General features: G+C 39.6%; 3 protein-coding genes across 3 annotated transcripts; 1 reads left to right on the top strand and 2 right to left on the bottom strand.

Moving 5' to 3' along the window:
- The first annotated feature begins 237 nt into the window (after window positions 1-237).
- LOC117498055 (signaling lymphocytic activation molecule-like) lies at window positions 238-5,031 on the top strand. Its single transcript, XM_034150115.1, has 7 exons — window positions 238-326; window positions 1,770-2,072; window positions 2,548-2,823; window positions 2,917-3,045; window positions 3,391-3,449; window positions 3,593-3,649; window positions 4,620-5,031. The coding sequence occupies exons 1-7, from the start codon at window positions 257-259 to the stop codon at window positions 4,695-4,697; spliced, it is 972 nt and encodes a 323-aa protein (XP_034006006.1). The 5' UTR covers window positions 238-256; the 3' UTR covers window positions 4,698-5,031.
- Window positions 5,032-12,416, bottom strand: si:cabz01074946.1. Its single transcript, XM_034150122.1, has 7 exons — window positions 12,371-12,416; window positions 10,580-10,695; window positions 8,690-8,899; window positions 8,495-8,605; window positions 7,213-7,485; window positions 6,118-6,213; window positions 5,032-5,785 (listed from the first exon to the last, which is right to left on the bottom strand). The coding sequence occupies exons 2-7, from the start codon at window positions 10,623-10,625 to the stop codon at window positions 5,727-5,729; spliced, it is 795 nt and encodes a 264-aa protein (XP_034006013.1). The 5' UTR covers window positions 10,626-10,695; window positions 12,371-12,416; the 3' UTR covers window positions 5,032-5,726.
- On the bottom strand, window positions 11,133-23,223 carry LOC117498043 (vang-like protein 2). The gene is made up of 8 exons (XM_034150094.1): window positions 22,917-23,223; window positions 20,078-20,325; window positions 17,398-17,518; window positions 16,708-17,312; window positions 15,659-15,795; window positions 15,315-15,450; window positions 13,817-14,063; window positions 11,133-13,177 (listed from the first exon to the last, which is right to left on the bottom strand). The coding sequence occupies exons 2-8, from the start codon at window positions 20,146-20,148 to the stop codon at window positions 12,920-12,922; spliced, it is 1,575 nt and encodes a 524-aa protein (XP_034005985.1). The 5' UTR covers window positions 20,149-20,325; window positions 22,917-23,223; the 3' UTR covers window positions 11,133-12,919.
- Between the last annotated feature and the right edge of the window lie 515 nt (window positions 23,224-23,738).

The raw sequence follows: 23,738 nt of genomic DNA, 5'->3' as shown, positions 1-23,738 counted from the left end.
GAAAATGAACACAAGGGTTTATAGCAAATAGTCAATTGAACTGACCCTTAAACTCTTCTTTTTTATATACTTTCCAGTTGTTATCTTCTTGATATGTCTACTTCATCTTGCATTATATTTCAGGCCAGATAACTTTTTCTGCTTCTTTGTCGACAGAGAACTCCCCCACCCACCCACCCTCTTTTTTTTTAGAACTGTCACCGCGCAGTTTGATAGATGAGAAAAGGAAACAGACGTTGTTCCTCTCGCCACAAAGATGGTTGGTGGTTGCCAGAGCTGCTTCTTAACATACATTTCTGTGCTACTTCTTGGCTGCTTCCTCCATGGTATGTGCATCTCAGCTTTAAACTTTATAGATTTGTACTTTTATGGGGAACATTTTGATGTACTCTGTGTTGTTCTTGCAATAAGGAAATTAGGTCAAGATTTCAGAATTGACTGGACATGCGCATGTCATATTGGGAAATGGCGTGTATTCATTTGGAGATGACTATAGTCTTTGTTTCTTGTTTGTTTGCAACTGCAAGACGTTTGAAAAGCACCAGTTAGATATGGGGCTGCAGCTATGGCAGAAAGAAACTGACTGGGACATCCATATTGAAGAAATAGATGGTTGATAATATAATTTGCTCTCTCCTGAAATAACAAATATATACATTTTTCATGGAGCTCAACATCTATCAAAAAATGGAAGCTTATAATGTTGTTTATAGGCAAACAGTTGTATCCGGTGGTTTTATTTTTAAATGTGCTTTGAATTTTCTGGAACACTGTGTCAGCGAATTTTCTGCTGCAACTGCTTGGCTACAATAATCAAATCTTTACACAACGCAGGGATGGGTCATCCTCTCCGTTTTGCTGGTTCCTCTTTGTTGTGTTTTTTTACGAGTATTCGTTAATTTGTTATAGCTACAGTATTCATTTACTTAAACAGTATATTTAGACGAATCACAAGTCTTACAGTATATAGAGTACTTGCTTCCATGCACAAAGTGGATTGGACCTTCTCAGAATATCTGCAGAAGTTTGAAGTGTTACAAAAAAAGATCCTGTGTTTTCCGAGAACCCTTCTCCACTAGCACTGACCGACAGTGATGTACTGTACAGGATCAAATTAGCTTTCATTTAAACTTCGTCACTGAGGTCAGAGTCTTTGGTTGGAGTCTCTTCTCAGAAATTAGGCCATGGTTACCTGGCCAGCTTTGATGACTGTTATTGTGCTAAAATGTTAAATGGGCAATAGTGTCAGCTGCGAACAATTGTTTTCTTATTTGGTACGTTCAATAACCCTACTGTTCATCACATAACTACTACTGAGACATTTTTAGTGGCCAATCTCAGGATAAAATGTAATTTATTCCCTTTTCTGAATGCCAAAACCGTTTGTCAATGCATTTCCAACAACTCATAACAATTGGAAATATGACTAATATAAGTATTTTCCGATCCTACCCCTGTAATATAAAAAGTTAAGTCAGGTCAGTAAAGATAGTTGGTTATGTCATAGTTAAAGATAACCAGGTTGACATGGAAATAGTTTTCTGACTCGTCGTATTATTAATCAAATCAGACATGCTATACTTATTAAATGCTATTTTAGATCATGTTGTGCATGATGGTATTGAACATGCTCTTTTTTCCTCTTACATTATGTTAGGAACATTACCATACTACTTCATGTTGCAAACAAGGTGAACACAAGCAATATTAAGGCTTTCCTAATGTTGAGAAACTCATTTGACAGTCTGTTGTTTGCTTATGTGTTTCAGATGTGGAGGCCTCCAATCCTCAACGTGAAATCCACACAAAAGTTGGAGACACTGTAGAGTTGTCATCAGGCTTATCGACTGAAGGGCTCACCGTGGCAGACTGGATATATGAAGGGATCAAAATTGCAGACGAAGAGGGTGAATTCAAAAATACTCAATTTGATGGCAGATTAGAATTGAACCCAGACAATTTCAGTTTAACATTGAAAGGATTGACCCTCAAAGATTCTGGTGGATTCAGTTTTATCTCAGCCAAGAGAACAGGCCAACGCCCAACAGTCATCATCACCCTGCATGTTCATGGTAAGTCGTTTCCAAGTAACCTATAATAAGAATTCCATAAATAATAATGAACACTATGTTAAGTAGTTTCTTGATTGAATAATTCCTTTAGAACACATGCCTTTATAATGGAAAAATATCAACTACTGTTCTTTATTTATTGCGCTTTCCACTCATGACCTATTGAAACATTATATTATTATAGATAATATTATTAGACAGACAGACTGTTAAATGTTGATGGTGTCTGATAATAAAACTATTATGTCAATATTATTCGATATCATGTAAGGCTTATACTGTACACAGCCTACTATATCAATAGTTGGTCAAAACTCCATTGTCCACACAAAGAATAATAATAATAAGAAATAAACTTTCTGACACTCTTTATTATTCGATTTAAACAAAATGGATGACTATATTTTGGATCTTTGGTTTGGAATAAAGGTTTAAAAAAATAGATTTTCTCTCTCCCCACCAATCGTCTCATTAGAGCCCATAACTAAGGAGCCCATCGTCAATTCCAGTTCCACCTGGCACACCTCGAACGAATCCTGTACAGTTCTGCTGGAGTGCAGTGCAGCCACTACTGGCAATGTCACCTACCAGTGGACCGTGGGAAACAAAACCTTCAACGGCTCCAGGCTGCAGCACATCATCAGACGACAGGACGAAGACAGCAAATTCACCTGCACAATTTCCAATGTTGTCAGTGAGATGTCGGCAATCAAAACAGTGACGTGCAGCAACACTACATCGCCAGAAAGAGGTATGTGCAGAGAAGTGATTGTAGTTTATTGGTGTAGTTTGATGATATTTTATGATTTGAAGCTGGTGATTAAAATAACTGTCCATTTTACAGTGAAAACACCATCATCTGCAGGAACAGGCTTCTTCTTTGCCCTGATTGTGGGAGCCGGAGGTTGTCTGCTGGTTGCCGTTATAGTTGGAGCAGCTGTGTGTGGTTATCGCCACAAACAAAGTCAAGCAGGTAAGACACGCTGCATTGAAGCAAATCTTAAAGCAAAGACAAACAGACTTAAAGACAGTTTCTTTCCCAGAGCAATAACTGCACTAAACTCCAGCATGCACTGACACAATATATATATTTATCTGAATATTGAAGTATGAATGCTTGTTGTTTGTATGTTGTCTCCTCCTGAATGTTGTACGTCTCTTGTTGGAGTGGCTCTACTCATCTCCTTGTACCTGTATAATGACAATACATGATTATATTCTATTGAATAGTAATGTGTCTTTCATGTTGTTGTTTGTTATGATCCATGCATGACCATTTTTATTATGCTTTGTTTCTTTCATTAAAACCTACCACCAGTCGTTGACTCAAATGACCTCACAGTGTATGCTGATATTACTGATGTTGCAATCGGGGATGTAAGTATGCTCATGTATTTACTCTGCACAAACAATCTGTAACAATCAAATGCTTGTTTTTTGAAGGATGAAATGCATGTGTCTAACCCACTTTGCCCTCTGTTTTTCTTATCTTTGTGTATTATGCACATTCAAACCTCCAGAAGCCATGCTCACTGTATGAAACCATTGATAACAGAGGCAACACGGTCCCACCGGGGGTAAGAGCAGAACTAAAAAATATACAATTTCACATTTCCTACTTCTAAGGACAAAAAAATGGGAGTGATATGGTTCAATCTGGAAAATGTACCCTTATGGAATAACTCTATAATTTCTTTCAGGCCAAGAACCCCTTAGCTAAAAGAGAGACTTAGCAGGGACTCCCTATTATAAAATGAAGCTTACACACTTAACTACAACGACATGTAGGGCTCGATGATTTATATTAATGTAGGGTCATGAATTCCTGTTGCTGACCATTTTTTAAATGTATTCATGAATAGTGGATGGACTATATTATTATATTATCACTTTATCACTACTGACGACCCATTCACCCACACATTCATTACATTACATGACATGTTACTTGTTAGACGCTTTTATCCAAAGCGACTTACATTCAATACTGTGGGCAATCCCCACAGGAGCAATTTGGGGTGAAGTGTCTTGCCCAGGGACACAACGACATGCTGACTGCAGTGGGGTTTGAACCTGTGCCCCCCTGATCCGAACACCAACGCACTAGGCCACTGTGCCACAGCCTCCCTTACATGCATACACTGATGTGATGAAGTGCTGCCATATGAGCTGCCATCTACTGTTAGAGGGTGGTGGAGCACCATTAAAGTCACATAATGACCTCCCTTATTTAAAAAATAACTGATCTGGAATCAAGACAATTTGGTTACTTTATGAATGCATAAAGTTACTGTGAATTCACATTATTACATTACATTTGAACCAATCAGATCAACTCATGGACTTGATAATTTGTTAATGGTCTGCAACAGGAATTTATATTACATGCTGCATTAATTCCTGCACTGAATCATAATAAGTCATGCATAAATAAGCAGAATCTGAGTAAATGAACTGTACCCTTATTATAAAATGTTGTTTTAAAGAGATTTGCATCAACTTGTGACACTATATTTGATTGTTTTCCTCCTTTTATCACCCATCTAGCCCAATACGGTGTACGACAAGATCCAGTTAAATCGCGTGAGGAATGAATCGGTGTCGCCCTATCAAGAAATTTCCTAGAGGGTCATAGCATGATGTATATAGAAAATATCAGTAAATACAATAAGCACAAAACGGACTACAAGAAGGTAATGTCATACTGTCTTTGGCCTTAAAGGATTTTTTACTTTCCCTTTATCACATTCAAAAACAACCTTTATTATATCTCAACTGCCAAATCTACAGGATCACATTTTATTCGATGAACAGTGTTGTAAAAATTTGTAAATAGAGAGGTTATATATTTTTGTAATATCCCATGCAAATCGTTTGTGCATTCACCCTCCTGAGGCCTGCCTCATTTTTTGAAGCCTGCTGTGCAAATGTCTTCATATTAAATGACTATAATACATTACAACTATTGTCAATGTTTATTTCTGAGCATTTTGTGCAAGCTTGTTGCTTTATCAAAGGTTTATTTAACATTTGGTATGAATTGAACAACAATGCTAAACATGAATATAGGAAGCTTTTATCAATATTGTGCAGATTTTTGGTTACGTGAATGATTAAACACAACAGTACAACATTTGTATAAGAAAAAACAAATCTAATTCAAATTGTTTGTATGTATATAAATTGGTGTTACTGAAACAAATCTTCCACATAAATGTTTTCAGTCAAAGTGAATAAACAAAAGTGCAAAAATGTATCTTAATAAACAATGTATTTTTGACCTTTAAAACACAGAAAATGTTCTACAAAATTGCTTAAATAACACAATTATTATACATATACCGACATAATATGGATACAAATGTACATTTTTACAACAAAATGGTAGCAATTTCAAAAGTAAAAAAGTGTTTAACGGATACAAAAAAATCACTTTTCCACACATTCATTTGATCTGTTTTGGTTCTTTGGATTTTGCGTAATATTGCACAGGTGTTCATTTATTGTTGTAAAATACATTCATGTGTTTTTGCTTCCTAAATAAATAATAAACGGAGTGCAGCGTTCGTTATATTTGAACCATTTGAACCACCACTCTATTTACAGTCTGTTGTACATTTGCTTACACTTTTTTAAGTTCTACAACACTACCATTCACATAACTGTAGTGTTGGCATCTTCAGAAGCTGATGTTTGTATGCAGTTGTAGATTTCTTGTTGTGGGAAAAAGAGAGACATGATGTTAACGAGCAGTAACAGAAACACAAAAGCAACAAAATAAAATGAATGAATATATCTTACAGTGTCTAATCCGTTTTCATCCCCAAATGTCATCTTGCTCTAAGACCTCCAATTTTGGTGTGGTGCCACAAAATGTGTTATTTTAATCATTAATTGGTTCTATTTTATAGTTAGCTAAGTCTAAGCTTACATGTACATTTCAGAATTCTGCAGTATTATGCTTTAATGCTGTAGATCTATTTGTAAATGTAAAAGGGATTTTATAATTAAGAATTTCCCTCCAAACAAGATGTTTTCCTCTTACCTCTCCGATAGATTACTAAACATGTCAGGGCAACGCCCAGGAAGAATCCCACAACAAACAGAGCAAGATAATAAATCCTGGGCTTCGACTTGTCCTCTGTAAGAACAAGGGAAAGAACAACATAATATTAAAATTAGTTTCTTAGAATCTGGCACACTACAAAAACTCAAAATCTAAGCAAGTGTATTTGTCTAATTTCTACAAAGAAAATGTCTCTACACTTGATATAAGACCTCTTAACTTAAGGAGTAACAATGCAGTGAGATATAGGCTTTTGTTTTTAGACAAAGCATCATGGAAACATATTTTCTTTTGTTGAATCTCAGATGAAAGAAGGTTTATTTTTACATTTGTATTACAGTAGATAATCCCCAACTAACATCAGAAAACAGAAAACTTTTGAGCATTTCTGGCTTATTTTGTAACATATCCTGATTTTGTTCAAATATAGCTCAAAATTACAAGATCTGACTCATCTAAATATCCCGTTGTAACGGAGGGGATCTCTGGGCCCATAGATCTCGGCCTCCGTTACGGGTAATATAGCACTAAAAACATTGCACAGGAAGCATGGGAATATATGTAATTTATGTAACTCGTTTGTCTGTCTCTGTTTCCTGGTTTTATTCTGAAAAGTGTTCCCCTTTCCCCATGTCTGTTGCCGCTGATTGTGTGCACCTGGTGCCCTGTGTTGTCTCCTCCCCCCTCACCTGTGTCTAATTGCTCCCCCCTCACCTGTGTCTTGTTGATTAATTAGTGTGTGTGTATTTAGGCTCTGTGTTTCCTGTTTGTAATGTGGTGTGAGATGCTTGTTGCTGGTGACTGTGGTCACATGAGACAGTAAGATTGAGGCTGTGTATCCTGTACCACAAGGAGTAATAAATGCCCACACCGGGTTATATTTGAACTCTCTGCCTCTGCCTCCTTGCTTGGTCGGGCCGCTCAACGGTCAGCTTCACACCCGTCTTATCTCAATAGATCTTACCAAGCTAATGTTCACTTCTATTGGCAGATTTGACTGATTTAAAGTAAAAACACCTTGTTTTTGGAGCTGCATTTAACATGTTTTTTCTTTTAACTCCCTTGTGACCTTACCACATTTTAAAGTGACAGCACTGGAGGCGTTCTCTCTGTCGTTCTCCCTGTTCCTGATGGAGGTGCACCTGAATTCAGCCTGGATCGCTGTGCTGTTCAGAAAGGCAAAAAGAACTGCAGAGCCGCCTTTAGGATGGGTCTCACTGATGAAAGTTTCAGCATGCCAGAACAAGTCGTTGACTTTATCCGTTGAGGAACAATTCAGCCGCCACCAACAGCTTCCTGCTGCTGCTGGAAGAGAGGCAGTGTCTATCGTCGGCTTCTGGAGGCGTTCTGCAGGGGGTTTAAATTGGAATTGTAGATGATATATTCGACAGAATTTCCAAACCTGACTGCTTTTTTAGCAACATGTTGAACTTCCAAAACAAAAACTTGAAATCTTGCCAAGTATATTTGTCTTATATCTAGTCAGAATATGTCTTTACACTTGCTATAAGACATAATAACTTCAGAAGTAACACTGCAGTGAGATATCGGGTCTTGTTTTTAGACAATGCATCATCTTGTTAAAGGTCCCCTATTATACTGTTTTTCATAAATATATAATAGGTCTCAGATATATACAGAACATGTCTCTGAAGTGTTTGGCTCCATAATCCCCTCTGTTTCAGCCCTGTTTCAGAAGTGCTGATTCTCCGTCTGTTACTTTAGATGAAAATAAGGAGCCACTCCCCACGCCCCTCTGAGAGATAGGGGGGGGGTGGTTGGTGATTGGCTAATGGTCACACAACCCAAAAAATCGTTATGACATAAAGTGGCCAAAATCTGATCAGCTCATTTTCAGACAGGTTTTTATATAAATGGATCAGGACAAAAAGAGAGAGAATCTTTTTTCCTGAAACTGTCTGAATCTCTTACCACATGTTGATGTATAAAAGACATGAAAAGTGGATTTTGCATAGTAGGTGACCTTTAAGTCAAAATATCTTATTTTGAGTTGTATCTCAGATGAAACTTTTTTTTTTTCACAAAATGATTGGAAAATCCCCAGAAAACACTTTTGAGCATTTGCGGCATATATTGTAACACAGCATTTCCTGATTCTGGAAACATATAGTTCTCAATAAGTTTTCCCAGCTAAGCATCTGATTTGTCTAAATATCACTTCTTATTTCAAGAAATCTTACCAAGCTTATTTTCACTTTTCTATTGGCAGATTTGTGTATTTATTTCAAGTGAAAACACCTTGTTTTCATTATTTTTTCAACAGAAGCATTTTTTCCAGCAAGCTGTCCTAAGACAATGTTTGACAATTACTTTTTTTCAGTCTCTTCTCACTTACGCTTCACTTTGAGATCAATCTTGTGTGCGCTGTTGTATCTCTCAGTATCGGTGAGGTCTACATTGTACTGCATGGCATCCTTTGAAGTCAAACCAAGGATAGTTAAGTCACCTGAAAAAAAGACAAAGAAATTTGAAGAGACACTGCCACGAGAGAAATAAAGAAATGATTCCTTTACACTTATTCGTCTTTCACCTGAGGAGTTGTTAAGACTGAGTCTCCCTTTATATGGGTCAAACCACTCCAGCTGTATTGCCCCTTTGGATAAGGTGGCGATCAAGGTGTTATTTGTGTATATTGACCAGTTGATCGTGGAAAGAGTCCTATTCGGGTTGGCTCCTGAGAGCAAGGTGGCGCTCTCCCCAATGTAACCAGTGACGTCCCTGTAGGATTCAGCTGGTGTCACTGTAAAACAATAATGCATCAACATTACAGTGTTTTAGGTGTATTCACTAACTTATCTCTGGTGACATTTGACAAAAAAATGATGGCAAAGACAACTAAGCAGTAAGCACCAATCTGGATTCTCAGCTTGGTGGACATCTGTACATGTTTTTCACTGCTGTTAACCCACCTTATTTAGGGTGTTAGCATGCTAACATTTGCTAACACAAACACAACATAAAGTATACCTGAGGGAGATGGGAACGTTTTCTGTTTTACAAGTCATTAAAGGTGGGGTAGGTAATTTTGGAGAAACCAGCTTGAGTGTGCTAGAATTTGAAAATACACAGCCGGAAAAAATCTCCCACTTCCTTACAGAGCCCCTCCTCCAACACACACGAACGCGCACATGACCAATGAGGGCACGAGATAAGTTTGTGCACAGATGGAAGGCTGACAGGCAGGTAGGCCATCCAGTTATTTTAGCCGGGCCGGCTAAAATGATTGGTCGTGCTTTTTACAGTACTACGGCTTCCACAGATGACATTTTTTTATGGATTTTTTGTCAAAGCACTTAAGATTGCTATCGGGATGTTAAGAGCATTCCATGGAATATAACAAAAAGTGTATCTCGAGCCGGTTTCTCAAACTTACCTACCCCACCTTTAAGTATTGGATAAACTGCCATTTTGACCTGATGATGGTGCTATATTAAATGTGAATGGATCAAATATCATACAAAGCATCACCTGGAGGCTATGCATAGGCCTAATTTCATGTTGATAAATAAAATTGATGAGTTATCGACATGTTGTTTTTTGGACATACTATACTATGTTGTTTTTGACATGTTATACCATTTTTTTTTTCTGTAGCTCTTTTGCTTAATTAACTTTCATTCATAATTTTTAACATACTACACTATGACTTGTTTTTGGACACACAATTCTGTGACTGTTTTTCATGTTTTTTGACATTCTACAATATGGAAGTTTTTCATATTTCTTCATATGTTACTATGCCTTTCTGACATACAAGCGTAGGATTGCCATGCATCCTTCATGCTATACTATGACTTTCAAGACAATATTATGACTTATTTTCTAATTAGGATACATACTATACTTAAATATACTAATACCATTTACTACTCTATGAAGCTTTACAATATGTTTGACATACTATACAATTGCTTTTTACATTACCTTCTTTAATGATAAACTGCAATGAATTATGACTTTTACTCAATACTGTACTATGACATTTCCAATTACTTTTTTACGAAACTTCTGACTTATTTTTTTATTTTTTCATAACACACTTAACCTTAATATTGTACAAATGTATTTTTCCATAACGTTATTTCTTAACACTCACAAAGTCTAGACACCGTTTGAAATGGTAGCCAAGTAGTGTATTAAATAAGTATTAAATGTAGTAAGACTGTAAAGGAAAGTATTGATATGCCTGTGGAAGAAAGATAACTACAACAGTCAGTACGAGTTATCCTCTAGGGATTGCTTCAGTTTAATAAAACATGATGAGTGACAAGTGTTACATATTGAGGCTTTTTTTAACTCTTGTAACAGGAAGTCAACCATTCAGCGGTGAACGGCATTTTGAATATGTTAAAGTTCTGAAGGTTTTACACATCAGCTACTGCTCAATATGTTCAGCAAATAAAACCAGGACATACTTTACCTCGGAGGAATAGAAGGACGAGTAGAAGTTTCATCGTTCCTGGCATCCAACACACTGACGGAGACCCGTGACACTTGACTTCTCCCTACTTCCTATTTCTGTCTAAAACACGTGGTCTGTGTGAGGAAGGACACAAAATGTACATGCCCGAGTTATTTCATCAAATGTATCATGCACAAATTCTTATTTTAACATATTTTTCCCTTCTTTATGACATAAGGCTTTGTTATCACAATGATCAGCCTAAAACAAATATATGCACTTTTTAAGGTAATTCTTTGTAAAAAAGAATGTGTAAATTCTTAAACTTAAGTAGTTTATTTTCTATGAAGTAGTATCCAACCCAATCTGAAAATTCTTTGTATTATTTCATATTGTTATTTCTTTTAGTTGTTTATAATTGCTATAGATACAAGGAGTAGGAGTTTACATATGTTCATAGCAATGGACAATCGTACACATCACTCCAGCATTACACCCACAGCCTCCCACACATAAGTGTCACTTCCTGAAGACGAAATAATGTAGAAATCTTATGATGAACACGGGACAATTTGTTTTTGGATGAGATCATTTATTAGAAAACCTTTTACATCAACTCAGTCCTAAAAAAGCACAGTAAACAACAAGCTTGATGTAAAAGACACTGTTCTTCTGAGTGTTAAATCGAGTACAACAAAGTGATCCATCAAAAAACAAGAAAATACAATCGTAGGAAAAGTACACTGCTTGTGAGTGGCACGACAATCTCTATCTGTAGTGTAAAAAAGGACATCTTTGACTGACATAAGACACAATATGTGGCCCCATTCGCCTCTAAGGGGCCCCTGATGACCCCTAGTGTAAACTAGTTCTCTAAAAGTGGAATGATTAGTCTTTTATTTGTTAGTTCATCAAATAAAATATGCAACTATTTTGATTACTGATCAATTATTTAAGCAAAACATAATCAACTTCTTATCTAAGGGGTTTTGACTTTTTGTGTCAGGTTAATTTGGTAATTTTGTTTAGCAATACATACTGTATGATGACTGTGTACACGAAAGTGTCCCGATTAAGAAATCAGTCTGTTTTTCGTGCTGCACAACAGTGAGAAATAGTTTAATTAACATGTAAAGGCATTAGCTGCGACTTGCATCCACATATGTAACTGAACTGTTGGCGGTAGAGTTGCATTGTGGGAAATGTAGTTGCTAAGCTGCAACCAAGGCAAGTCAATATGTGGAATAACGTTTTTTTCTGTCCATCATGAGTGTGACAGTGTTAAAGGAGTGCAATACTAAATATTACATTGTTAGGGGAAATACAATTTGACCCGTCTTAATTCAGACTGTGCTTAAGCTGAGAATGTTACAAATATAAAACATTTTAATCAATCACATGGAGGGAGCTTTTGGGTCTAAGGCCATGAGGCAGTTGGCCACTTTTTCCAGTACCAAAACACACACATTGACACACTCACTTTAAAATATCAAAGACATTAATCAACATGAAGCTGGCAAAATGAACCACATTGGTTGTACTTGGCTAAATTATGTTAAGAGTCCATCAAGTCCAATTCCAGCCTTGTAGGTGAAAAAAATTCGCCTACACTTGGTTTGAAAAGTCATATTTCTTATTAGTGCAGGATTGCATTTCACTAGATGATTCAACACAACCTGAGCAGGAAATACAAAAAAGCACAAATCCTCAGTGCATTAAAGTCCATCCAGTGTTTCTTACTTCAAACTTGTAGTGGAACATTTTCTAATCCAATTTTCAGTCGAATAAAAATATAAGACACAGTTTCACCTGTATTTGATTCACTCACAGAATCCAGTCCAATAGGTGATACAAGACGAGGGCACTTCAAATGGATGCTTGATTATGCCCTTTTATAGCATTTAAAAGCAAACGAGAAGTTCAAGTAAAAAGAGAAGTAGGAGTATCTGACAAAGTCTGATTGTGCATTTAAAAGGTCAGTGCACACTGAGGTGAACTGTTTGTCTACCACATCCTACCTTATTCTCTTGAATAAAGGTGTCGAATCTATGTCAAAAATAGGTGTGTAAGTGTGTTGAAATACCACGTTAAGAAAGCCCTTAAATGTCAGTATCATGGGAACTGGAAGCAGTCTGTAGTGCAATATCAGAAGTAACCAGTCAGCAGTTATAGGGAGTGTGACTAATGTTAGGTTTGTTTGAGGAACAAGGGCAGCGATGAGGCATTTCTGTTGCTTCTTCTCTGTCACTTCCTGATATTTCGGCCGAGTTGTCTGGGCGTCAGGCTTACAAAAAGATAAAAAACATTAAAAAAGAACTAACAAAAAGGTAAAAAAAGACTTGTTATTTCATCCTGCTCCTACACAGACGTCTCTGACTGCATCTTCATGACAAACTTGTGTCTTTTGGGGTCGATGAACTCCTCCCCAAGGTTCAGGAAAGGGAGGGGGGTCACCGTGACGACCAGGGAGAAGTCGAGGCGTCTCAGGGAGAAGACCTGACCCTGACGCAGGGCGGAGGTCACGGGCTCCTCGCTCACTAGGGTCCACTGGCGCCCCCTGCTGGTGTCCAGGTACTGCAGGGTGGGACCCGGGCTGAGGTACAGCTCCAGGAAAGCCTGAGCAGGAGTAAACAGAAAGATGACAGCTTGAATTATATTAAGAAAAAGTGGAGGAAAAAATCGGAGTAAAAAAAGGCGACATGATATGCAGAAGTAAAGAAAAAAGACTAAAATAAAACTAAAAACTAAAATAAATCTAGAACTAAAAAAGTGAAACGATTAAATCCAAAATAAAAACAAACACTATAAAAAAAATATATATTTTACTGATTAATAATTGTATTATATATTTATGCAAGAAGAACTGAAAGCTATAATTAATAACCCAATTAAAATAATACACAATTAAATTAATACAAATCATATAAATACAAATATTGAAACATAACTATTTGAAAAATACTATCATTGAATTAATTTATAAATTAAAGCAATACAAAAACTAACTAAAAGCTAGTCAAGACAAATAAACTCAAAACATTATACAATTAATTAAAAATAAATAAAACAATTCAAAATTATATGAAAGGATTATAATTTCATTTATTGATAAACTAAAACAAAAAATTAAAAACTATAATTAATAATAATAATAATACATTTGATTTATATAGCGCTTTTCCTGGTGCTCAAAGCCCTTAAAGATTTAAAATAATAATAACGATGATAGAAAGAAGTGGAAGCAGCCTTCCTCACCTTGGGGGTCATGCTGTGGGTGATGCAGAACTGCAGGTGGTTGATGATGCTCTCCATGCTGTGGTACGACTGCTGCCTGGTGGCGCGGAGGTATTTCTGCATGGCCCGGGCCATGGGGGCGAAGATGGCTTGGGCCGCCTCCCGAGGGTCCATCACCTCCCGCGGGTGTTTGGGGGACGACACGGACCCCTCGTCGTCCTGGTGACGCTTTATGTGGGTGAAGGCTTCCTCTACGGCCACCACCAGCCTGCGAGGAGAAACCAGGAGACCCCAAGGTTTAAATATCATATCATCAGTATTTACACACATAATGTGAAAAGTACGTTTGATAAAAAAATCATTAGAGTTTAAAGAGGTCCTATTAAGCTTTTTGGGGTTTCCCTTTCCCTGAAGTATGTTATAAAGGTTTTCGCGCATGTAAATGGTCTGCAAAGACAAAAATCCCAGAGTTTCTCCCCAGCCTGAAACGCCTCTATTGGACTCCTTTGTTGGACTCCTTTGTTTACTTCCTTAACATAGTGACATCACTACGTCACGCTAGCGCTCCAACGCATTGTACGTGATTAGGCTAAGGGGTGTGACATCTCTAAGCAGTTGACCAATCACAACAGAGCCGGCCAGCTAACCAATCAGAGCAGACTGGGCTCTGGTTTCAGACAGAGGGTGAAAAGAGGTGCTGCAGCACAGGCAGTATGAGAAAAATAAAGAGCTTTTTGAACATTAAAGCATGGAGACATGTAGAGACACTACATACTGATATACACCTGAACATCAGCAGGAGAGGACTCTTTAAAGTAGAGACACTACATACTGATATACACCTGAACATCAGCAGGAGAGGACTCTTTAAAGTAGAGACACTACATACTGATATACACCTGAACATCAGCAGGAGAGGACTCTTTAAAGTAGAGACACTACATACTGATATACACCTGAACATCAGCAGGAGAGGACTCTTTAAAGTAGAGACACTACATACTGATATACACCTGGACATCAGCAGGAGAGGACTCTTTAAAGTAGAGACACTACATACTGATATACACCTGAACATCAGCAGGAGAGGACTCTTTAAAGTAGAGACACTACATACTGATATACACCTGGACATCAGCAGGAGAGGACTCTTTAAAGTAGAGACACTACATACTGATATACACCTGAACATCAGCAGGAGAGGACTCTTTAAAGTAGAGACACTACATACTGATATACACCTGAACATCAGCAGGAGAGGACTCTTTAAAGTAGAGACACTACATACTGATATACACCTGAACATCAGCAGGAGAGGACTCTTTAAAGTAGAGACACTACATACTGATATACACCTGAAAATGAGCATAATATAAATCTTGCTTTGATAAACACATTACTGCAGTAATAATCTAATCTCTGATTTTAAAAGGGCCATATCACATATCAAGTACTTTTGGTACTTCTTCAGTTTGTATCTTTATATGTATGCGTTCTGTGTGTATGGGTCTGTCCTCACCTGGCTTTACGTTTGCGGACCCTCCGCTCCACCTCGGCCTCCTCGTAGTAATACTCCGTGTGGGAGTTGTCTCTTTTTCGAGAAGCGGCTGCTATCATGGTTCTGGACTGGCCTGTAGAGTTATTGGTGCTGTTCTCTGTGGACAGAAACAATCAAATTAAAGAATTTCTCGCATTTGGCATGATAGAAAAGTATTATTTGGGGAATTAGCATACTAATTACCAAATTTTTTCGAGTGTAAGACTCACATGTGTCATTAGATTATTGTTTTGTTATGGTACGTACACAATAGGGTGCAGAATGGACTAAATGGAGAAGGTTGAAGAGTAAATTCTGTGTTTTACCTTCCCCCAGATTGTACACTTTGAAGGCAGACATTTTCTTGGAGAGGATGGACTTGGGCAGGTTGAGCAGGGCGGGGTTGTAGACGGGGAAGTCGTTGTAGTACTGGTCCAGAAGCCACACTGCTGCACGCTGAATACTGAGAAACAGAGAGAGAACAAACAGAGTTCGTCCTTTTAACCGCCGTATTTCAAAACACAGAGCTGCTATCAGTGATTAGAAGACACCCTCATGGCAGCAGCATGAAGAACAAGGAAGTGGTTACCCAGAACATACACGAAGAATAAAAGTCTGCTATACTGTGGGAATATAGGGTCCATGAGACAGAGAAAAACACGTCTAGTTCAACTTGAAGATTAACCTGAAAGCCATACAGTAGCTGTAGAATAATTGCCATTTTTCTGAATATTAACTTCACCTGTGCTCATTCTGTTATGACGATAGCATCCTTTTTCGTTATTTTAAGGTTTTAAAAATGTTATAATCATACAACACAAAAGGAAAGATTCAGACAACTGACAACAGAATGATGTCCATTTACTTTGTTTCCATTTTGCTTTAGGGATGGATTGAGATTAATCAAATAATCCTGGAGAACAATCATTTTCCGTAAAACCTTACAGCTCAGGAGTAATTCAAGAAAAAAGTGTGATGCTTTATAAATGGCCTTATGACAGCCATATCCACAAAAAAACTGTTATCAATTCTTCCTTGAGAGCTTTGCGAAATGTCTTTGCTAGTCCTAGAGATGTCATTCCTATAAACAGACAAAAAAGGAAGTGCAAATATAACACTATTTATTTCTTAATAAGATTAACAAGAAACATGTTAATAAAGAAATCCAACAAAAATTGGAAACATAAAATATAGGAATGGCAAAAGTCTAGTCTCCTCTGGTTAGACTGATAATAAACGGACCAAAAGGCCTGCAGACATAACCTTATTTTTTCAAAATTAGATTCCCACAAGGAAAAGGGTTCAATTTAGAAATCTAAAATAAATAAAGACCCAAACAATGTAATACCAAACAGAGTAATATAATAATATTAACCTGAGGTGGCCCACGTTGTAGAAGCGGCTGGCTCCGTCTGTGGTCCGCACCACCTTCAGGCAGAAGGCGGGCTGCAGGTGCCGGACTTCCAGCAGCACCAGGGCCAGGTACTGGATGAACAGCAGCGCGTCCACCAGAGACGCTGCGTATCCCACAATGCCCCTGTAGTCCGTCTCTCTGGGCTCCAGCACGCGCACCCCGTAGAACAGCCAATAGGACGCCACGAAGAGGAACACCAGCGCCAGCAGCAGGCAGCGGAAGATGAAGAAGCGCGGCAGGGTGGCTCTGGGCGGGCGGAGGAACAGCGCCCAGGTGGAGATGAGGAGGATGAGGAGCTTGAAGGCCAGGGAAATGTAAAGACCCTCACACGGGGTGCCGCAGGGTTCCAGGGTGTCCCGCCAGAGGAGCTGCGGGAGGGCCAGGAAGGCCAGAGGGGTGACCAGGGCGAAGAGCCCCAGAACCCCGCCCAGCGCCGGGCCGAGGAACCGGCGACACTGCAGCGGAGAGGAGTCCTCCAGGTCCTTTAGCCGCGTCAGGTCCTCATTGGAGACGCTGTCCACGGAGGTGCCTGTGACCACCGTGGTGGTCTCGCCCCAGTTGTCATCCTGCAGAGAGAGCAGAGTAATGAGTGTTGGAGAAACATGGCTGAACACAGATGATGAAGAGGAAGGATTAGAGTCTGCCTCTGACCCGGTCGTCTCCGCGGGTCGACTCGGCGTCCAGCAGCGGCTCCCCCGGAGTCTGGATGGTCACCGATTTGTCTCGGATGCTGCTGTCGCGGCTCTTGGAGCGATGTCTGTCTCTCCTATCCCTGGAGACAAAGGATAAGTCAGGGATGCTTTATTATCAATGGGAGAAAATAATTTTGAATCATGTGTCCTTTATTTAAAAACCTGTAGTCTAGCTATTCTGTTGTGGTAATACTTTAAATGTATATCAAACCATAAAAGGGTGTTTTTACAATAATATATATATATATACATAAAATTATTAAAAATAAATTCTTTTTTCTTCTTTCTTCTTTTATTCCAGTATTCAATACATTATGTGTACATTTTTATGTGATTATGTTTTTGAATATTCTAAGCATTTTTGTATACTTCCAACAGGAGGCGCCAAACAAGTCTACACTTATGACTTAAAGGTCCCATGTCATGTTTTTCTGGTTATTACCCGTCCCCTTGTGTGTTATAAAGGTTGTAAATGGTCTGCAGAGTCACAAACCCTCAAAGTACACCCTGTAGCGAGTACAACTCTAACACAGAAGAGACCTGTCTATGCTGCCCCAGAACGCCTCGTTGGAGATTTCTAATTTTCCATTAAAAAAAATTGGCCCAAATGGACCAATCCGCGGAGCACCTCACACACCAGGATCCCTTGGCTAACTAATGGCGTGTTTCCACTACAGCGCGGAGCACGGTTTAAGAGGGCTGTGACGTCAGCGGCCCGTCTTTGGTTGCGTTTCCACTTGGCCTAGTACCGGCCGGCGGGTCCTAATTCACAGTTTTTCTGGCCTCATAAAATCGTGGGTCTAGGGCCAGAGACAACGAGGCTGAGTCGGGCTGAGTATGCTAAACTAGAGAGAGAATCGCTGGCAAGGGGGCTACAACTACAACAAGACGGACATATTTGACCGTGATTTAATTGTAATACACGTTTCAAAATGATGCCGAAGTAACAACATACTGATACCGGTTAGTAAAAACCATGAATTAATGCTTTGTCAAGTCTGCAGACAGACGGCAGGCGAAAAACCTTTTAAAATGCGTGTTTTCTAAATGGAGATTGGCTAAGCTAACGCAGTATATGCTCCGACCGTCCACACTCACAACAACGGCCTATACAGACATAAATAAAGTAGCGACTGTATTCACCATGACACAGGCAGTCTGTGGTTTGTACTTGTTTAACTTTTGTCTAGTTTCTGAACATATATGAGGATCTGTGAGCTCTGAGTGCTAACAGCTAACGGCTGTGTTGTTTTTCTGGGGTTCTCATTGAAGATGACGTCACGGCTCCGCCTACACTGCGTTACTATAGATACTACCCCAGTTCCTAAACTGTAATGGGAATGCGCCATAAAGTGAGCCAGTCCTAACGAGGCCTAGCCATACCGAGCGAGGCCGTGTAGTGGAAACGCGCCATAAAAGGGAGTCCCCATTGACTTGCATAGAGCTCCCTGAACGCTGGTAATAGACGAGTTGGGATCGCGGAGAAATGCTCTCCGCAGACCCATTCTCACAGCGTCATAAACCTTTTTCTTACTCAATATCAAGCCACACTTATTGTTTTTACTTCGGCTGTGAGTGTTTGTGTGTGCTCAGGATGAGTTTCGCGCTGTATCGCCGACCCGGAAACCTGTCCGCTCCTCGCAGCAGCGAGCCTCGCAACGTCCCGACCAATCAGAGCACACTGGGCTCACAGGGAGGGGGGGGGGCAGGAGCTCCAACAAGCCGTTTAGGACAGAGAGTGAATACACATACTTTACAATTTTATGAGAAACCAATGTGAGTTTGGAAAATTGAACAATGTAAATCTATTCTAGTAGACCTCAACAATGGAAATATGATCAGTAGAAATGGCCATGACATGGGACCTTTAAATTGTATTTGTATATCTCTATTCGAGAACTGAGGGATAATGAACAGCAAAGATTTTTGCAATTATTTTCTCAATTAATTGACGAAAAACTTTACTGGGGAATTTGGGTGTTTTGCTCAAAAAATAAATAATCAGTAACTTAGTAGTTGCCGCTTTATTTTCCAATTATTTCAGCTTTAGCTATTTGTTAGTAGTCATACAAAAATAGATTTGCTAAAATATCTATCAAGTGCAAATAACTGGAAATATAATTGAGCATTTGTGCAATGACGGTTAAAACTATTTGTCCATTACTTGAAAAATAAAACAGCAACTTATTTCATATTCACTCAATTGTTAAGGTCATACTATAGTGCCAAATATACTTAAGAAACCTAGTAAATTGAATGTATTTGAGTTCGGGATGATAAGACACAGCAGGCAATTTGAAGAGTTCAACTTTGGCTCAGGTAAACATTATTTCCGCTACTCTGTAGAAGCTTTTAAAAAACTACTGAAGACCTATCTTTTTACATTGGCTTTTGTTTATACTGGAGATGTGTGTGATGTGTTCTGTTCTTACATTTCTGCTTCGTGGTTATTGTATTCATGTTTCTGTGCTCTTCATTTGAACTTTTGTTCTTACTTGCGAAGCACTTTGTGAATTATATTTCTGTGAAAGGTGCTATAATAAATAAACGTATTATTATTATTACTTTCAAAGATGTTATTGAATGACCAATTAATCATCCAAATAATCAGCAGCACAGTGACACCTGAGGTCCTCTACCTGTGTTTGCGGGAGCTTCGCGATTGGGACGACTTGTAGGAGTAGCCCGAGTACGTCGACTCGTTGTCCATGTCCGAGGCCGGCGGTGGGCGGGGTTTCCGGGCCCCTCCTGCCCCCGAGCCGCCGCCGCCGCCTTTCTCCCAGACCACGCCCAGCTGGCTCTTACGGCTGCTGATGGACTTGGTGGAGAGAGCCAGGGGGAGGCGCAGCAGGTCCACCTTACTCCTGAGGGAATCTATCTTGGAGGCCTGGGAGAAGGAAGAGAAAACGGGTTACAGAGAGAAGAAGATAGATGGAGTGTTCGAGAGTGAACAGCAAGGAGGCAGGATGAGAAATGAGGAGACCGAGAGGGGGACAATTTGTCATATCAGACGAGGAGAAAAGCATCTCAGAGGGAAACATACCAAGGAACAGCAACAAGAAGAGGGGCATTGTTAGAGTGTTGGCCCAGAGGTGTGAGAGTGTGTGTGTGTGTTGGTGTGTGTGTGTGTGAGTGTGAGTGTTCAGGCACACAGGACATAGCTGGGCCCATTCTTCCGCTTTAAGGGAGTTTTTTTATGAGCAAGTGATGTGGCCCTGAGTGTGTTCTCAGCCAATAAAGGGCAATTACACCAACTTCTATTCTGGGCTGCAGGTCTCCAGTGTGCACGACATGCAGAACATCAGGACCATTCCAGAAAAACTGCACGACCTTGAAGAACATGCACAGTGTCTCATTTATACGAAATGCAGACCCTTTTTCTTCATGGTGGTTTTCCTTGTTGGTCCATGTCTGATACATACTCGCCCGGACGCCACATTCCCAAACTGTCCCCTGTGGTCTCCAAGGGCAACAGAGCTTCACTACTACAATGGGGATGAATGGGAGGCTAGGGCTGAGAAAAGACAGGAGGGGGGTAGTAACCACAGCAACCAGAACATCAACTCTGCACCCCCCTCCTCTAATTCTCCCTCAAACACACACCTCTGAAGACACAAACTAATCATTTACCAGGCTATGACTGTGAATCAAGGGGACTGTAAACACTGTTTGTTTCCCCAGAAGGTACGTTCCCAATCAGCCGTAGAACAATCTTAATGTTATAAGAAGTCCTCGCGCTCTCAATTTGCTCCGTGACCTCCTGTGTCCGTCTTCCATCAGACAGGCCAGTGTTCGGTAATGGCTTTCATGTGATTCGCACATGAGCAGAAAAAAATGGGTTTACGGGAAAGTGACCACAAAATAGCCACTCTGGAGTCAGCTGGGACACGGTTTTAATATCTGACGAGCTTTTATGACACAGCATCCATACCAGCATCACGTGAATGCTTGTGAGGGTAGAGGAGAACATAAAGCAGCTACAAAAATACTGAAGGAAAGCCTGATGCAGCCTGCAAGAAAACCTGCCAACTGGGAGAAGATTTGCTTTCCTGCAATTATATGAGCCCAAGCATAAAGCCAAAGCTCCACAGATATGGTTAAACAACAATGTTACTGTCCCGTGCTATGAAACATTAAAAACTCTTTTTATAGACGCTGCACAGGGGACACATGCCTCTTAAAAAAAGGAGAATGTGCTTGGCCTTAGTCACTACATCATGCATGCCATGCTGCACGATTTCTGTTTAAAAATGGAAATGACACTGACCTGATTCTCTAGTTTGCATAAAATTATCTTTGCTGCAGTGTGTGCAGATTTAACAAGGCTTTATCTTGCATGAAGTGGCTGTTAAAAGTGTGTATTGGTCAAATCTAGGGCCAGACACAACACAGAGCCTGAGGAAAAATATGCAACCCTCAGTGCTGAGAAAAAACAACTTGGTTTTATGTTGGAAATCAACAAAAAAATTCTCTGAACATAATTATTGTGGCAGAAATATAAACAAAACTAGCCCTGTCTGTGACAAACAATCCCATTGATCGCACTTCCGAGCATCTCCCACTGTAATCCATCCACCGCTCATTGATCCTCACTGGAGAGCACGCACAGCATCATCTGGGATGTGATAGGTTGGATAAGTACTAGTGTGGAAACAAACTGTTACTACATAAAGAAGCCAGGCTCAAAATATATAGTTTTATCTCTGGTGATAGAGTTGCTCTAAAAAGTCACTCAACTTGTTATGATTACATTTCAAACAAGAGTACAATTGTTTACTTTGTTAAAAATAGAAATGGTTCTTTTTAAGTCTCAGTTTTGGATGTTCAAATGCATGCAGCCTCAAGTCATGTTGGGGCTCCCGGGGGCCTCCAAGCCTCAGGGTGGCAGTGGGCCATCGAGGCGTGGCTTCAGCCTCAATACAGACTCCTTTAAGCAAAGCCGAGCCCAGGCTTCGAGGCCTTTACACCACAAACAAACCGTTTGAACTAAAGCGCAGGAACAAAGTTTTAAAAGCGATTTAAAAATCAGTGCGAAAAACCAGGAGAGTGAGACAAAGCCGAACACACCCAGGATGCAGTGATGAGCAACAGACTGGTGACCACACACACAGAAAACTCCTCTCGCATGCGTGTTTGCACAGCGGAGTAAAATCTACCAAATCTGTAGCGTTCCATTTGGCACACAGTGCGTAAAAGTGCGCGGATAAAAACAATGAACAACTCATGGAGAATGAGCTTTGTGGAAACCCGGTGTGTGTGTGTTCACATTGGTGGAGAAATGTAATGAATCTGAGATCGATACTGTTTTCTGCCAGCTCATCAGTCCGTGCACAAATGCAGCTATAAAAATATGTTAAGAGGGGGGAAAAGGCACAAATGTAGATTGTTGTAGTTTTGGCATAATTAGCCGTTGTTATGGTGAAAATGCTCATTCAGAAACCCCACATTTTACCCAGAATGCATGCAGGAATGTCCTACCTTTCTATCCAAAAGGGTAACGCTGCAGCACAAAGAGCCGAGCAACAAAAGTGCCTACAAAAATCACTTTCTCCCGACTCTCATCTCAGATTCCGCGCTCATTTACCACCGGAGTGTAACTTGATTCCTTGTTGGTGATCGCAGTTTGTTTTGTTGTGTTTTCGGCTGTAAAATCGCATTTCAAACCGAAGCACCGAAGCCTCACAAAGGGCAGCGACTCGCATCTCATCCCGGCTTCGCATCTGCTTTGTGGCGGATCCCCGCTGAGCTGAGCCGCTCCGCAGACCTCCAGCACCGGAGACACGGAGTCAAGCTGGAGAGAGAGTAAACCAACTGCTTCCGGGTGGACATCAGAATAAAACCGACATTTGCCCTAGAATTTTCCGGTGTCAGTTTAAAAAATAAAGCCGTTTTGTTTACAAAGGAACAAAATTGCATTAAAAACGTTAGAAAACACACGTATCTTCTTTAAATGAATGCACACATCACTTTAAATGTTAAACATATGGCTGAAACCCCACGAATTGTACATATTGTACAACAAGCTACTTGTCATATCAATAATGCACACATGTAATTTGTACGGATATATCTATATTTCGTAAAGAAATTATGAATATAAGCCTTATATGTACATACAGAATATATCTATTTTTTATTATACCTTCTACAAACCTTCTGCTTTTATTTTAAAGCAAAAAAAGTGAATTTCCTGGTACATTCCCGACTTTAAACCATGAAAAGCTACTATAGTTTTGAGTAGGTAATAGACTGATTTAGAGATCCTTAATCCTTTCCTACTAAGGGAATAAAACATATCCA

Source organism: Trematomus bernacchii, unplaced genomic scaffold (genome assembly GCF_902827165.1).
Source record: "Trematomus bernacchii unplaced genomic scaffold, fTreBer1.1, whole genome shotgun sequence".
NCBI classification, from domain to species: Eukaryota; Metazoa; Chordata; class Actinopteri; order Perciformes; family Nototheniidae; genus Trematomus; species Trematomus bernacchii.
Note: the sequence above shows the minus strand (reverse complement) of the source record. Positions and strands in the feature narration are given on the sequence as shown.

What these genes read in the sequence shown, in the direction of transcription:
- LOC117498055 (XM_034150115.1), top strand. Translation starts at nt 257, where the DNA reads ATGGTTGGTGGTTGCCAGAGCTGCTTCTTAACATACATTTCTGTGCTA. An exon ending in TCTTGGCTGCTTCCTCCATG is followed by an intron (nt 327 to 1,769) that starts GTATGTGCATCT and finishes TATGTGTTTCAG; the next exon opens with ATGTGGAGGCCTCCAATCCT. An exon ending in CCACAAACAAAGTCAAGCAG is followed by an intron (nt 3,046 to 3,390) that starts GTAAGACACGCT and finishes ACCTACCACCAG; the next exon opens with TCGTTGACTCAAATGACCTC.
- si:cabz01074946.1 (XM_034150122.1), bottom strand. Translation starts at nt 10,625, where the DNA reads ATGCCAGGAACGATGAAACTTCTACTCGTCCTTCTATTCCTCCGAG. An exon ending in TGCTGTCACTTTAAAATGTG is followed by an intron (nt 6,214 to 7,212) that starts GTAAGGTCACAA and finishes TTGTTCTTACAG; the next exon opens with AGGACAAGTCGAAGCCCAGG. An exon ending in TTTAGTAATCTATCGGAGAG is followed by an intron (nt 5,786 to 6,117) that starts GTAAGAGGAAAA and finishes TCCCACAACAAG; the next exon opens with AAATCTACAACTGCATACAA.
- LOC117498043 (XM_034150094.1), bottom strand. Translation starts at nt 20,148, where the DNA reads ATGGACAACGAGTCGACGTACTCGGGCTACTCCTACAAGTCGTCCCAA. An exon ending in TACAACGTGGGCCACCTCAG is followed by an intron (nt 15,796 to 16,707) that starts GTTAATATTATT and finishes TCTGTTTCTCAG; the next exon opens with TATTCAGCGTGCAGCAGTGT. An exon ending in CCCACAGCATGACCCCCAAG is followed by an intron (nt 13,178 to 13,816) that starts GTGAGGAAGGCT and finishes ACTCCTGCTCAG; the next exon opens with GCTTTCCTGGAGCTGTACCT.